Source organism: Orbicella franksi, chromosome 14, assembly GCF_964199315.1.
Source record: "Orbicella franksi chromosome 14, jaOrbFran1.1, whole genome shotgun sequence".
Lineage (NCBI taxonomy): Eukaryota > Metazoa > Cnidaria > Anthozoa > Scleractinia > Merulinidae > Orbicella > Orbicella franksi.
This window is the reverse complement of record NC_138158.1, coordinates 5,036,817-5,052,202: the sequence shown is the minus strand read 5'-3', so window position 1 is coordinate 5,052,202 and position 15,386 is coordinate 5,036,817. Positions and strand designations below refer to the sequence as shown.

General features: G+C 40.4%; 1 protein-coding gene across 1 annotated transcript in view; it reads left to right on the top strand.

Annotated features, from left to right (window-relative positions):
- The window catches only part of LOC145468730 (uncharacterized), a 181,602-nt gene that overhangs the window by 101,382 nt on the left and 64,834 nt on the right, over positions 1-15,386 (top strand). The window contains exons 69-87 of the mRNA XM_081452434.1: positions 517-842; positions 1,205-1,346; positions 1,510-1,814; positions 2,778-2,916; positions 3,207-3,532; positions 4,110-4,251; positions 6,342-6,664; positions 7,267-7,408; positions 7,752-8,077; positions 8,583-8,812; positions 8,915-8,966; positions 9,235-9,627; positions 10,294-10,438; positions 10,655-11,166; positions 11,499-11,640; positions 12,363-12,685; positions 13,535-13,676; positions 14,065-14,390; positions 14,790-14,931. Of these exons, the coding sequence (XP_081308560.1) occupies positions 517-842; positions 1,205-1,346; positions 1,510-1,814; positions 2,778-2,916; positions 3,207-3,532; positions 4,110-4,251; positions 6,342-6,664; positions 7,267-7,408; positions 7,752-8,077; positions 8,583-8,812; positions 8,915-8,966; positions 9,235-9,627; positions 10,294-10,438; positions 10,655-11,166; positions 11,499-11,640; positions 12,363-12,685; positions 13,535-13,676; positions 14,065-14,390; positions 14,790-14,931 (4,578 nt within the window). The remainder of the gene's footprint in view (positions 1-516; positions 843-1,204; positions 1,347-1,509; positions 1,815-2,777; positions 2,917-3,206; positions 3,533-4,109; positions 4,252-6,341; positions 6,665-7,266; positions 7,409-7,751; positions 8,078-8,582; positions 8,813-8,914; positions 8,967-9,234; positions 9,628-10,293; positions 10,439-10,654; positions 11,167-11,498; positions 11,641-12,362; positions 12,686-13,534; positions 13,677-14,064; positions 14,391-14,789; positions 14,932-15,386) is intronic.

Sequence of the window (15,386 nt, the reverse complement as noted above, 5' to 3'; positions counted from 1 at the left end):
CTAACTTCTGTGCTACCGTTTTTAATAATTTCTAACAACACCAAATGTCGAAAACAAATTTTGAAGTTCATATGAAACACTTGAAAGTATTGATGAAATGAAACTGATGATGAAATTTTACCTTGTGTTCTCTGAACTTTGAAATTTATTTTCTCGAGTTCCCACTGGAAACTGTTTTTGATGTTATTTCAGGGAGCTATTGATTTATATCTTTATCTCTTAGAAAATGCACAAAGGACTGTAATATATAAGAATTATTCTGGTACAAGGTTTTTGTCCACTTAAAACAGACAGTGTTCGATTTCCTAGCGGATTACGTCTTAATAATTATTCATTTATTTTATCTAATTATTTTATCTTGTTTATTATTAATTGTTTATTAATTAATTATTACTTAAATAATTTAATATCAACATTTTGAGTCATTCAGCTTAAATGTCCATTACGTTTTGTCTCTCTTACTCCGACGTTTTAGTCACAATACTCTCACACCTGGATTTTCTTATCTCACTGCAGGCCCAAGATGTGATAAACCATTAGGAATGAAAAACGGCCGTATACATGCCAATCAAATCACAGCATCTTCCATGTGGGATCGTAATCATGGACCAAGCAATGCCAGACTGTATTGGCGTAGAACCCGCGCCAGAACCGGGGCGTGGTCCGCTCGTCATAACAATCACTACCAGTGGTTGTTAGTGGATTTCAAACGTCCTATGCGGGTGGTGAAGATAGCCATTCAAGGACGACAGGATGCGCGTCAGTGGGTGACAAAGTTTTTTGTGGCATACAGTCAGGATTGTGCACATTTTGCTGAGTATAAAGAGCACAGCAATAGGAAGGTGTGTATATCGATTTATCAGTACCTTAGATTGAATATAATGAGACATTGGGTAGTTCAGTTATGAATAGTACATTTGGATTTTATTATTTTATGGCTCTTTTACAACCATGGCACACTGAATTAAGACATCTGTTTGCTGCAAATTCTGATGGGCGTTAAGCAAGTTTGTTGGTCTCTTTCTCAGAAGTAAGACAAATTTTTACTGAAATATACAAAGGATTCAAACAAGCAGGTGTCCAATGGAAGGAAGCCATTTTTTGTTCTTAAATGGAATTCAGGCTAAGCTAGAATTGAGCCAGTGCTCGCTAGTCAGCAGCTTTCCACTGCAGTCATGCGTAACAGGGTATTATTTCTTTTCAGTACTTCACAGGTAACAGAGACCAAAATACAGTGGTACAGCATAGATTCTACCCCCCCATCAAGGCACGGTTTATTCAGGTTCGACCCTGGGGTTGGTATGGACACATCTCTATGAGAGTGGAGTTCTATGGATGTGCTGAAGGTGCGAAAATGTTTTGATTATTCATGTCCCGGGTTTGATAATGTTTTGGTTGGTTCTGGACCTTGCTTTTGGGGATAAATTTCCTCAGTCATAATTTTTTTTTCTGTCCATGTCATGCATGTTATGCATTCACTGACTCAATCCTGTTTCCTTTTATATGTAGACCGTTGCAACATGCCTCTCGGTTTAGAAGACAAACGTCTCACTCCAGGAGCTCTGACAGCCTCTACCTACTACAACCACCACCTGTCACCATGGCATGGTCGATTGAACCACCGGTGGTCATGGAGTGCACGGACTAGAAATAACAGGCAGTGGTTTAAGGTTAATTTTGGTTACATAACACGTTTTAAAGGAATAGCAACCCAAGGCCGGCAGGATGCCAACCAATGGGTGAAGACCTATATAGTGACGTATAGTCGAGATGGTGTAAGCTATGTTCCTTACAGAGAGAATAGAAGAATTAAGGTGAGAGTGCTGTTAAATCTGTAATAGTATGTAATATATCAAACACGAAAGACCGTGTCTGACCACATTTCCAAACACGGACGAGTAATTCTGAGTATTTTTGACGAACTTAGAAGTGTTTGGAATTGTGGTCAAACACGGTTTTTCATGTTTGACAAATCTTTTCAATCGAAACTAAAACTAGGGAGAAAACGGAGGAATATAATAGTGAAAATCTATGCTAATTTAGATTAGATATCCAAATGGTTTCCCTTGTTCAAACCTGACGAATTATTAATAAGTTTGAGAGGTTTTGTGAAAAATTAAATTTTTAAGTTTTATGATTCTGGTTTAATAATAATAATAATTTATTTCTAGCGCATTACATTACAAAATCTCAGTGCTCTTACAGAATAAAAATGAGAAAAACGATAACGAAACCGATATAAGGAAAATATATTAAATTACAATGGATGATAAAATACTAAAATTGTGAGTTAAACATGTTTTCTTCTTGAAAAGTAAAATACAGGCTGTTAAATATTTCATATATTCTATATATGGGCATAATCTAAAGGCACGAATGATGCAATGTTCTCCAGTATTTCAAAACAACTTTTGTAAGCAATTTTGTCTGTCTGGTTTGCGATATACGGTATCAAATGTTTGTCATGGCTTAAGTCTGTTTATTACTTTTGTTTCATGTTCATTATCATAATTTGGAATAAAGGAAAATATAAGTCAATAGACAATTCTCGGTATTGGACTGGAACTAACTTGCAACTGAGGCTAATGCGAGGAGTCTGTAAATGACATTAATCTCTTTTTAATGATATTCCCCCGCATGAGCCTCAATTGCAAGCTAGTTCCAGTCCAATACCGAGAATACAAATTAATGGTCTATTTACTTAGAATAAAACCAAAGCACAATGTCTACATTTTGTAGTAAACTGACATCGGCAGTTTGCTGTTTATCCATCATAGATTTTCTCAGGCAACACTGACAGACATTCTGTAGTATATCATCACTTCTTGAAGACATTCAGTGCTGCTTACGTGAAGATCCATCCGAGAACGTGGTACAGTTGGATTTCAATGAGAGTTGAACTTTTTGGCTGTACAAGTAAGTTAGAACCCATTAGTAGCCTTAGTATTTGACGGGCGTCTTTGAATAACCACTCTAGATCTTTGAGAGAAATATGGACAAAATGTGAGATTTCCCTGAATCATTGATCACGCTAAATGACTCTCAATGTATGGAAAAATTCAGCATAACAAGTGGGGCATTCCAGCTACTTCAAGTTGCCAATCGTTACCTGTTCTACAAAACATTTCAATTTCAAATGTCTGCCTCAATTTGACTGATTAATCTATAAGGGATAAAATTAAAACTAATGCATTTTATTTCCCAAGGTGCGCTCTGCAACACTCCCTTAGGTTTACAAAATGGCCGTCTACGAAACAGCAGAATCACAGCATCATCAGAATACAACGTCTACCATGCGGCCAGACTTGGGAGACTGGGACTACATAAGAGGGGTAGATATGTTGGAGCCTGGTGCGCAAGGCACAACAACAAGAATCAGTGGATTAAGGTGGACTTTGGTCGGACAATGAAAATCACCAAGATAGCCACTCAGGGAAGACAGGATGCTGCCCAGTGGGTGACGTACTATAGAGTATCTTCCAGTTTAGATGGTGTTCATTGGCAGGTTTATCGATTCAAGAACAGCGATAAGGTGAGAAAATGTGATCGTAGTGGGAAAGCCTGACCCCACTTGTTGGAAGGCTGGATAATTCGCTCCCCAGTGGATAAGTGTTAACAAAGCAAACCACGCTATCCGCTGGATAGTGATTTACACCGTGGTGGATAGCGTTACCCAGCCTTCGAGCAACCCGGACCTGTTCGTGTGAAGTATCCTGCGAAACATCTATTTACAGTAGAATCCCGATTTTTCGAACCTCCAAGGAAAACGAAAACTGGTTTGAAAAATCGGATAATTTGAGAAATTGGGGTTTACACTGTACTGAAGTCATCTTCTTAAGTGGAATAACCCTAGTAACACATTATGATTAGAGAAAAATTATATCCAGGGTATTTTTTTATTTTTTATTTTTGGTTTTTGGAAGAAAGTATTCCATAAGTTTTTCCTCAAGACATTCCGATCCAATGTAATGTGAACGATTTTGCGACGTTTTCAAGAGGAAAAAGAAGAGAAAAGTTGTAGAAACTCGGTACACAGAACCAATTTATTCTTGTTTTGTACCTAATTTGCAAGCATGTTTTGTTAAATATGTGAAATTATTTCTTTTCAGACTTTCCGTGGCAACAATGATCAAAACAGCATCAAAATACAAGTTCTGAATCCTGCAGTATATGCTCGATTTATCAAAATTCACCCTTGGGGATGGCGAAGTCACATCTCTATGAGAGTTGAATTCTACGGATGCAGAACTGGTTAGTAAAATGGACCGTGTTTTTGGGCTTTTGAGCAGCACCATTGAATCTTTTTATTAAAGAAGGCAGCGTAGCTGAGTGGTTAGGGCGCTGGACTGGAAATCTGGAGTTCGCGGGTTTAAGTCCCGCTCTGACCAGTAAGCTGGAATTGTTTATCGGTAGAAACTAGTTCAACTCCTCGTCATGTTTGTAAGAAGCCAACTGGTCTGCCTCCCACCAGTTGGGATTTTTAAGCTTATTAACATTTTTTTTGAAAAGATTTTTAGACTAGTGTTTGAGATATGATCTTACTACTCAGATGGCAGTAGTCTCGATGGCTGAGGATGAGCGATTTCAAGATGAATATTGAGTAATCATTTCTTTTCGTCGAATAGCTGTTTCACACTCGCTTTGAATGGATCACACTAAAGAACGTGCACCAATTTTTTTTTCCCGTACGCTCTCTATTCCTATGTTCATAAGATCCGCCACATATCACGTTCTATTTAACTGTTGTTTTGCCAGACTCTTGGTTTGACTTTGAGGTAATATATCAAACACGAAAGACCGTCTTTGACCACATTCCCAAACACCGAGAAGAGAGTTGAAAATACGACGAGCAGGAGAGTATTTTAGATGAACTTTGAGGAGTTTGGAAATGTAATCAATCACGATCTTTTGCGTTTGACGCATCTTCTCAATCAAAACTAAGACGAAGGAAAAAACGGGGAAACAATATCGTAAAATCTATGCTAATAAGATCCGATTCACGGTCATGATTTCCTTTATTCAAACTTGATGAATTATTAATGAGTTTGATAAGTTTAAGTTTATGGCATCCATAAACTGATGTTAGTGAGACCTGAGAGACAATATCTCAAAGACAGGCACACACATTCTGCATTGTAACACTTTATTTCAGAGACATGTAACACTATGAACCTCGTGTCAGGCTCATAAGTAAATCCCAGTAACATAGATAACATGCCACCAATTCCTGATCTCAAAGTCCATCAGGGATTCCCAGTTGAAAACAATCACCCCCTTTGGATATCACAACAAACCTTTCATTTCCTAAGTAAAGCCACTGTTATCTACATCTGTAAAAGACAGTGTATCAATGGTTCCAGTCATGTCTCTCACGTGTCCACCTCATACCCCTGACCTCTAGTCAAGCACACGCTCCTTGTTGTATTCAGTCTTCTCGTTTGTGCCGATCCTTCGCCACTGATTTTTCTTTTACCCACCCACCCTCCCATGACTGGGACCCTTGTTCTACACATCTGAACCCCTGATACTACGCTTTAGGACCATCTTCAAGCGAATAAACAAAATCATTTAGATCTATAGAAATGTTCACCATGAATAAGGCTAATAATCTGTCTTTCCCCAAAAAAAAAAAAAATGGGGGCAAGCTTTGACACTACAATTCAGAATGTCGTGTATAGATACTGAACATTACTATTCCGCTACTTTTAGAAAAACATTTATCCGTATATACTTATGATATCATTTGCTTATTATAAAATAATAATAATTATAATTATACCATTAATGGCTATAGGCTAGGGTTATCTGTCTCTTAGCAAGCCTTAGACCTTATCATTCAAGGTGCAATGAACAGAGACTGTATTTGGTGACGTTTGTTATTAAAGGACGGTGGCAGGGAAGTGCACCCATTAGCTGCACTTTACCCCACAGTAAGGCTCTAGCCCACTGGAGACAGGTCCGGAGAAATTACCTATTCCAAGGTGGCTACCCCCGGTACCACCTGATCTGTACTCCCCCCAGGAGGGGCTCCCCCTCCTGTTTCCCTCAGTTCCCCGGGACTGTGGGATATGGGCGTCACCCCTGGAGGCAGGTCTGGAACTTTTATTCCAGGGTGGCTACCCCCGGTACCACCCGATCTGTACTCCCCCAGGAGGGCCCCCTTCCTGGGCCCCTACTCCCCTGTCGTCCTTCCCTGCCACCCAAATTTTACCCACAGCCAGTGTGTTATTTCCTAAATGTATCGTTAGTGGAAGCTCAGACCAGGCCTCGAAAGAGGATCATTAAGTAAATATAAAGGCAATATTGTGAAAATTCATGGTTTGCAATCTTTGTACGTACAGATCCATGTGATGTTCCGCTCGGTCTTCAAGATGGTCGTGTCACCCCATCTATGCTCACGGCTTCCTCCATGTACAACCACTACTACGGTCCTTGGAGTGCGAGGCTCCAGGCACGGAACCATGGCTCCACTCGAGGAGGCTGGATTGCTAAGTACAATAATAATAAGCAGTGGCTGCAGATTGACTTGGGAGCCAAGTCCAGAGTGAAGAGAATCTGTACCCAGGGACGTTATGATGCCAACCAGTTTGTCAAGTCTTACACGGTGTCTTACAGCCAGAAGGGCGACAAGTTCGTGCCATACACTGAGGGAAGGAAGATAAGGGTATGGTGACTGAAATCACATGTACAGTTAAACCCCGTTATTTCGAACTCTCCGGGGAAATGAAACAAAGGTCGAAATAGGGGGAGTTCGAAAAAGCCGATAGTAAATGGCTGAAGGGCAAATCCAAGGCAAATGGTTTTGAGTTCGAAATAAAGAGGATTTTCGAATTAGCGGGGTCCTCTAGTTTGGACACTCTACATTTACCGTGTTCCAAGGGAAGATATTTATCCTTTTTTGCCACACAAAACGAAATTACAAGACGTAAGAAAAAAAACTTACAGAAAAGTTAAGTGGCGAGAAGACATAAAAGAAGCTAGAAAGCTCATATGTGTTTAGGCTTCCTCAAGTTTAATGTACAGTTATAAGATATATAAAAGAATATCTGATAATTACCCGTGATGTGTCTGGTTTTTCATACTTTTGAAGTAAACTTCAAACTAGTTGTCAAAATGTGAGAATTTTGCAATCATGGTGTTGCGGACTTTGCATATGCAGTGCAGAGATTTGCTACCGTAACGTACTGTCACGAAGTTATTGAGATTGTAATGATCACAAAGAGACAGAGAATTATAAGTAGTGTCAATGTTACTTTTTTATTTTAGATATTCAAAGCCAATATCGAGAGGTACTTTGTGGTCACTCATCGTTTCTTCAGGCCATTTGTGGCTCGTTATGTGCGCATAAATGTCCGCAGTTGGTACGGCTACATTTCCATGAGGGTTGAACTGTACGGCTGTAGACTGGGTAAGATGCACAAGAATTGTTGATACACTGCCTTATTTTTGAGTCCCCAGAAAAAATATCACCCCTTACTCCTAACATATTACCCCCTCTCTGCCAAACATTTTTTGGATTTTTCATCCCCAATTCTTGCTTAATTCTTTTAAAACATGGGGAGGCGAGGAGAGGAGGGGAGGGGAGGGGAGGGGGGAGGAGTAATGAGGAGATTCAAAATAACACTCAGTTCGATCAGGTTTCTCAACTGCTATACCCTCGACGCTTTATTGTGGTATCATTTGAAATTTCACTTATTTTGTGATTGAATTAGAGATGGTTAACTAGAAAATGTCTTTCTTTTTCATCCAAGGTCGTCTATGTAATCAGCCAATGGGACTACAAAATGGACGTCTCAGAAATCACCTGATGAAGGCATCCTCTCAATGGGATAGATACCACGCTGCTTTCTTGGGGCGGCTCCATCGCCCGCGCGTTGGAAAGTACATGGGAGCATGGTGTGCAAGGAGCAATAACCGATATCAGTATCTTCAGATTGACTTCACAAGGCTGGCTAAGATTATTAAGATGGCCATTCAAGGCCGCCAGGATGCAAATCAATGGGTCACGCAGTATTACATAACGCACAGTGTAAATGCGATCAATTTTGTGGAGTACAAAGAGCGAAATAATAGAAAGGTAGCACGATGCATCTTACATATTTGAAACTTTATTGCGCCTTTCAGTAACAAACGAACTCTAAGTAATGATTGCGTTTCTCGCCGTCGTCAATCCTTATGGATCGAAATCTAGCAATCACAACCCAAAGATATGATCTTTTGAACCTATTGAAGTAAACCTCAGTTTCCTGAGAGGTCCAGAGATAGAGAAAGTGCATGGAAGCAAATACTTTGTGAAACAGTTAGCAGACTCACTTATCTTAAGGTTACTTTTTAAACGGTCTTAATCTGGATGAAGTAACTAAGCAATCGAGCTAAGAAACAGTGAAACAGTGCACCTTCTAAGAATAACAGAATGACTATGAAAATAATAGTCCCTTTAATTTGAAATAGCAAGCTTATGGTGTATCCATATCACCAGTAAGAACTCACCATCTTAATATCCTTCCTTCAAAAATTGAAATAGGCCAGCCTGAGTGGTTTAGTAGTGGTTAACTCGTTTCCGTTGTTGTTCTTCTTGACAGTATTTCACTGGAAACCGCGACCGTAATACGGTAGTCTCCAACCCCTTTAATCCAGCAATTCGATGTCGTTACATCCGGGTTCATCCATGGGGATGGTACAGACACATCTCAATGAGAGTGGAGTTCTACGGATGTTTCACAGGTGAACTTACTACAGATGATATTGTCAGCTTGTTGACAGGGGTTCGGGTAGACAAAATCCTCTTTCTTAGCAATTTTGTATTTTATTAGTACAGTATAGACATTTACTTTTTAGACTTGTTGTTACTGAAATCTTTTTTCTGTCTGTTTTGCTGGACAACAGCCTGTAGTATTCCATATTTTAATTTTAGCAGCCTATTCTGGTTTGTTACCCGTATTTGTACTAACTTGGGTATGTTCAGTGTTTTACTGTCTACTTATATTAAAGGAAAGGAATAAATGAACAAATATAAATGTTTTCCTTTTCAGAGACCATTGCACAATGCCTTTACACAAGCTGACAATTAAGTTCTTGGGCAAGACACCGTACTCTCACAGTACCTCCCCTCACTCAGGATTATACTGAAATTAAATGGGTAGCGGCGAATTTAATGCCGGGGGTAACCCTGTGATGTCCTAGCATCCCATACAGGGGGGAGTAGAAATACCCTAGTCGCTTCATGCTACATAGAAACGGGAGAGAAGTGCCGGCTTGACAGATCACTTGGCTCGTATGCAGACTTTACCTTTTACCTCTACAGACAAATGTACCATGCCTCTTGGTATGGAAGATGGCCGTATACTGCCAGGACATCTGCGAGCCTCGTCATCATATAACTACAATCATGGACCTGAACGAGCGCGGCTCAACATTTATGCCAGTCATGGACGAACAGGGGCCTGGGTAGCGAAGTACAGGAACACTAAACAGTTTCTGCAGATTGACATGAGACAGATGTGTATTATCAAAGGAATCGCTACTCAAGGAAGAAGAGAAGCCCATCAATGGGTGATCAGCTATGTCCTTTCATACAGTAAAGATGGCCGCAGATTTAGAGCTTATACAGTGGGTGGAAGACTCAAGGTACTTAAAAGTTTTGTGCTCTGAATTATTAGTCTGGCCTGTTGGCAGATTAGTGTGAAGTCCAGCCCTGGCAGAGGCCCTGTGTTACTTTGGGTTAATCTTGAATCTCTCACAGCCAAGCAGAAGAGAGTCTCACATGGTGAAATCTGGGTAGAAGATTAACTCTGGGTGCTTTCCATTCAAGCAAAAATTCCAGTTTGAATTTCCAGACATTCTCAGTGGCAAATAGAATAGCATTCTCAGTAATTTTTGGAAAAGAGGATAACCTCTCGAGGGATTCACAAATTTTCGAAAATTTGGGACCGGTAATTTCCCTTCCGTTTGATTTTCGTCTTGGAGTTTTCTGAATTTTCGGTTGAATGGTTCGCATTTTGGAAATTCAACAATTTTCGGATTTTCCGCAAACTTTTCGAGGAAATTTCCATATATTTGCCTTCGTCTCGGAAATTCCGGAATTTTGGGTGAAATGGAAATCACCTTCTCACTACCAAACTATTGGATGACCTACATAAGGTTACCATTCGGCGATACTCCTAGTTGTTTCATACTGTTCAACCAGGCACGTGTCTTCGAGAATTACGAAGAAAGTGAATTACTTAATTTTAACGATCTTGTAAACAAGTCAATGCTCCTGACGTCAAGTACTTTCTTATATTTTTTCTGCAGAGATTCCGTGGAAATTACGATATCTACCATACTGTTGCCCAAAGAGTATCACCTTACATCAGAACTCGGTATTTGAGGATCCATCCCAAACAATGGAGGTCTTACATTGCTATGAGAGTTGAGCTTTACGGGTGCAGATATAACGGTAAGAACTTAACAATCTAGCGTCCGTCCTCCAATAGATGATAAGTAGGAACCAATCAAAATGCGAGAATAATTCGACTTATTATATAAAGGTTGTTTGATCTCACTCTTTAGAATATTAATCCTGTGGCTCTTATTCTAGATAGAGAAGAGATTTTGAATGATGTATATCAGGAGACTGTTTTGTAGAAATTTAACAGTTCTGATTTTGTTGCAGAACGCATGTGTGACAGTGCCCTGGGTATGCAAAATGGCCGAATCAAAAATGCAGCCATCACAGCCTCGTCCCAATGGGATAAAAACCATGCACCCTATCTTGCCAGACTCGGGCGCCTGCGCCGTGGAAGACTGATGGGGGCCTGGTCTGCCAAGAGAAACAACCACAATCAGTTTATTCAGGTTGATCTTTTGAGGTCGATGAAGATCACTGGTGTGGCTACTCAAGGTAGAGCGGAAGCTGCCCAGTGGGTGACGGCATTTTATTTTCTGTACAGCTCGGATGGAGTAAAGTTTGCCAAAGTTAAGCATTGGTGGGATGTTGTGAAGGTAGGTATCTGTCCGGGAGGAGGGCTCCCATATAAAAAGGACGGGGGTGCTCCTCGTACCTTTCAGGGGTTAAAAAAAGCGGTGTTGGTACATCTTAGGATGTTCAGCCTCAAAAGGTCCACAGCGGGAGCTTTTGCGGTACATTTTAGGGTAATTAGCCGGAAAAATTCAGTGTCTGTTGATGTGTTGCTTTAGAATAGGACACTTTCGATATATTAAATTCCAGCTTGATAGTGAGGCCCAGAGGACACAAACAAAAGAAATGAATAAACATGGTCATTCCATTTCCTTTGTTTGTGTCGTCTAAGCCTTACTGCCAAGCTGAATTTTCATATATCGAAAACGGTCTATTGGGACCTCTTAGGGGTCCCACTGAGTTCCAGTTATATCAGAAAACATGATTTACCGAAGAAATTACCATTTTTAGACAGAGCCATTCTTACCATTGACTATTGTCATACGTATATCTTTTCTTTATTTTTCATCACAATAGTGGGTATAATGTTCTCTTGCAGACTTTCCCCGCCAATGTGGACAGATATTCAATACGTAACAATCCTCTTCCATATCCAGTCTATGGACGCTTTGTTCGACTGCATATACGTGGCTGGCGAGCACACATTTCAATGAGGCTGGAGTTGTATGGATGTCCATGGAGTAAGTCTGTCATGTTCGAGACTCTATATTTAGACTTTTAATTCCAGTTCCTTATATAAAAGTGTTATCAATTTGTCAAAGCGTTTCATAGAAACAGAACAAAATTAAGTTTAGTCTTGATTTAAGTATCTTGAAACTTGTCTATGTTAGGCCTTTCCTCTCTCATAGTCTTCTGCTGAGGGGCGATGTTCGCTTATTAGGTGAATTTAAACCTGATTTTTTGCTCCACGGATTAGCAAATCTTCCACAATACTGCCGTCTTGTTATACAGCTTCACTGATTCTTATTCCTAATCGTACCTTTTTGGTACGCTTCGGCGGCACATAAGGAGTTTGGTCGAGCCACGGTTCGTACGTCGAGCCACAAATCCCATGGCGAGACCAAACGAGCCTGCTATGCAGCCGAAGTTTACCAAAAAGTACAATGACTATGAGGTATTTACCGTACCCAAATTCGACCAAGTGAGCATGATATCGTAGCCATATCAGGTCAGTGACTTGATATCGCGGGATATCAAGAGGGTGGATACGGCCTCTGATTGGCTAATTGCGAACTTGGGTACGGTGAAACAAGATGATGTGAGATGGATTTATCCTTGTTCATATTTCTCTAAACTACTTTGTACTTCATTAAGAACTTGATAAGCTGTGTTATAAAGATAGAAGCCCAAAATGAATCCAAAACAATACAGCAGAAATATAAAGAACAAATTTCTTGTTTAGGCCATTGTGATATTCCACTTGGCTTGGAAGATGGCCGCTTCCCTGACCAACTTGTTACCGCGTCTTCATTTTACAACTACTACTGTGCACCAAGAAATGCTAGACTGCATCAGAGACGGGTTGGCAGGTTTGGAGGGGCGTGGTGTGCCAGACGAAGTGACAGAAACCAATGGATTCAGTTTGATTTTGGAGGACGAACTCGTGTCACGCGCATCTGCACACAAGGTCGTCAGAACTCTGATCAGTGGGTGACAAGTTATTACGTGACATACAGTCGAGATGGCCAACATTTCACACCATACAGAGAAGGACGCGGTACCAAGGTAAACTACATTCGTCAAAACCGGCTAAACTACGTTCTTAAACCTAGCCTCCACTACTACATAAGCACAAGCATAAGCATAACTGTAGTGAGAGCGCCCACAACACAGGCAAAAGTAAGTCTGTTGTTATGCAGCTCTTTAGAACCTCTAATTTCATTGGATCTTGTTGGCACGAAGCTTTATTGTTTTAGGGCTAGGGTCCATTGTTACTACTGTTTGTATATCATTTTCTCAGCCAATCCTGTGCGACGTTTCGAAGAGCTTCCCGGCGACCCAAGCAAGTAGGCATGTACAGAATGGATAATTGCCTTATTATCAGTTCCATACCTTTTCAATATAGTAAACAAGATGGCGGACTTTCGCTTCTGCTTCTGCTTACAGCAGCGCGTTCTCACTTTACACTTTTTTTCTTCATGTGCTTGTACTTATACTTGCGTTATGGGCGTCCTCACTACCGTGTGCTGTTACTTGTACCTGTGCTTGTGCTTATGTCCTATTGGAAACCAGGCTTTTAATATGACCATCTCCTTTAAACGGATAGTACCTCTCACATTTCCCACCTTTCCGTCATGAAATGCAAAGTTGTGTTTTTGCATTCATGGCATGTTGTGGAGCCCAACAAACCATGAAAGCATAATATACCAAATACGATGTAATTGTCGAACGGAATATTTTTAGCAAAAATTAAGTACATTCTATTTCTAACTGTCATAAAAATACCTAGGTCGTTTGTCAGCTGTTTAGGTTTTGCAGGTGCATTGAAATTCGATGAAGACATAGTGAAACACAGACTGCAATAGCTATTAACTGTAACATTAGCTAACTAGGTTATTTTTATCCTTGATTTAGATATTTGCGGGTAATTATGACCGATATATGGTTGTATGCAACCGATTCTTGAAGCCGCTGTCGGGAAGATATTTTAGGATTTATCCTGTGACCTGGCGTAGCTGGATCTCAATGAGAGTGGAATTCTATGGCTGCATTACTGGTACGTTTGCATAGAGAGAAAAATAGTTTTCTTGCGTAGCAAGGGTTTCCATACGAAGAGCTTTTTCCCCATTCTGGCCGCGCGCAAATTGGTACTAGATCAAGGGGATGTTGGCGCTTCGTCAATTTTTTTACTCTCTCGCTCCAATTTGCGCAAGGCAAGAATGCGGAACACAGCTCTCCCTATGAGAACGCTTGCTACGCAGACTAAAAACTAACCTACTTGTAGTTTCTACCAAACTCACTGCTGTTATATTTCAGATAGTTTTTAATTCTTATCCACCTTTCAAAAAGTATATTCATCATATGCAGGTTGTTTACCATTTTATTTACCGATTCGTCAATGGTAAATAACAACAGAGTTGTCTCATCTTGTTTTTGTTCATAAGGTCCAAGATGTGATAGGCCACTGGGTATGCAGAATGGTCGTATTCGACTCACACAACTGTCAGCCTCCTCAAGCTGGGATGCCAATCATGGACCTCGCAACGGCCGGCTGAAGTTCCACCGAACAGGTTCCAGGATGGGTGCATGGTGTGCCCGACGTAACGACCGCTACCAGTATTACCAGGTGGACTTCCGTCGCGCCATGAGAGTGGTGAAGATTGCCACACAAGGACGACAAGACGCGGCACAGTGGGTCACACAGTATTTTGTCACGTACAGTCAGGATGGATGTAGCTTTGCTGAGTACAAGGAAAATAGCAACAGAAAGGTAGAGTTCCCAGTGATTCCTTACTGGTTATTCGTCTCAAGTAACATGGTTTGTTTCCTGCCTTCAGTTTTTATGTAATATATCAAACACGAAAGACCGTGTTTGACCACATTTCCAAACGCTGAGAAGAGAGTTTACAACACGACGCGAGGCGGAGTATTTTTGACGTTCGTCGAGGTGTTTGGAAATGTGTTTAAACACTGTCTTGAGTGTTTGATTTATTTTCTCAATCAAAACTGAAACTAAGGAGAAAACGGGGAAATGAAATCGTAGAAGTTTATGCAAATTAAGATCAGATATCTAAACACCGTCACTGTCATTATTTCCTTTGCTTAAACTTGATAAGTAATTAATAAGTTTGAGAACACAATTTCAAGAGTTTTCTTTTATGATCCACAGTACTTTACAGGAAACAGAGATCAGAACAGTATTGTTCAATATCGCTTGTTCCCGCCAATCAGGGCTCGCTATGTACGAATACGCCCTTGGGGGTGGTACAGACACATCTCTATGAGGGTTGAGTTCTATGGATGTGCGGAAGGTAATGTCTATCACTGTGTATTTTACTTACTCAAGAGTCAGTAAAATTCGAAGAAATCGTGGCCACTATCAAAAAAAAGATCAGTTTTGTTTAAGTCTCGTTAGTTTGTAGTCCAAAGTGACTAACTGAAGAATATCGGGCCAGTTGTTGGAAATATGCGATATAAAGGCAGTGTTCCATGCAAAAACAGTTGTGGCCATAATTGTTTGCTTTTTTACTGACATTTACTCTTAACAGGTTGCGAGAATTAAATGATGCCATGCGCGCATCATTTAGCGTGGGTATCATGAGCGAAAGGTAAAAACTCGTTAAGGTCGCTGTGGCGTATTTATTTTCAATGATCTTTAAATGTGATATGGGATTGTTGAGATTATGCTTCCTGTTTAGTTGCAGTGACGCCCAACAGTTGAAAGGCTAAACCTGAACGCGAAACTAGATTAGTATGAGGCCCCGCT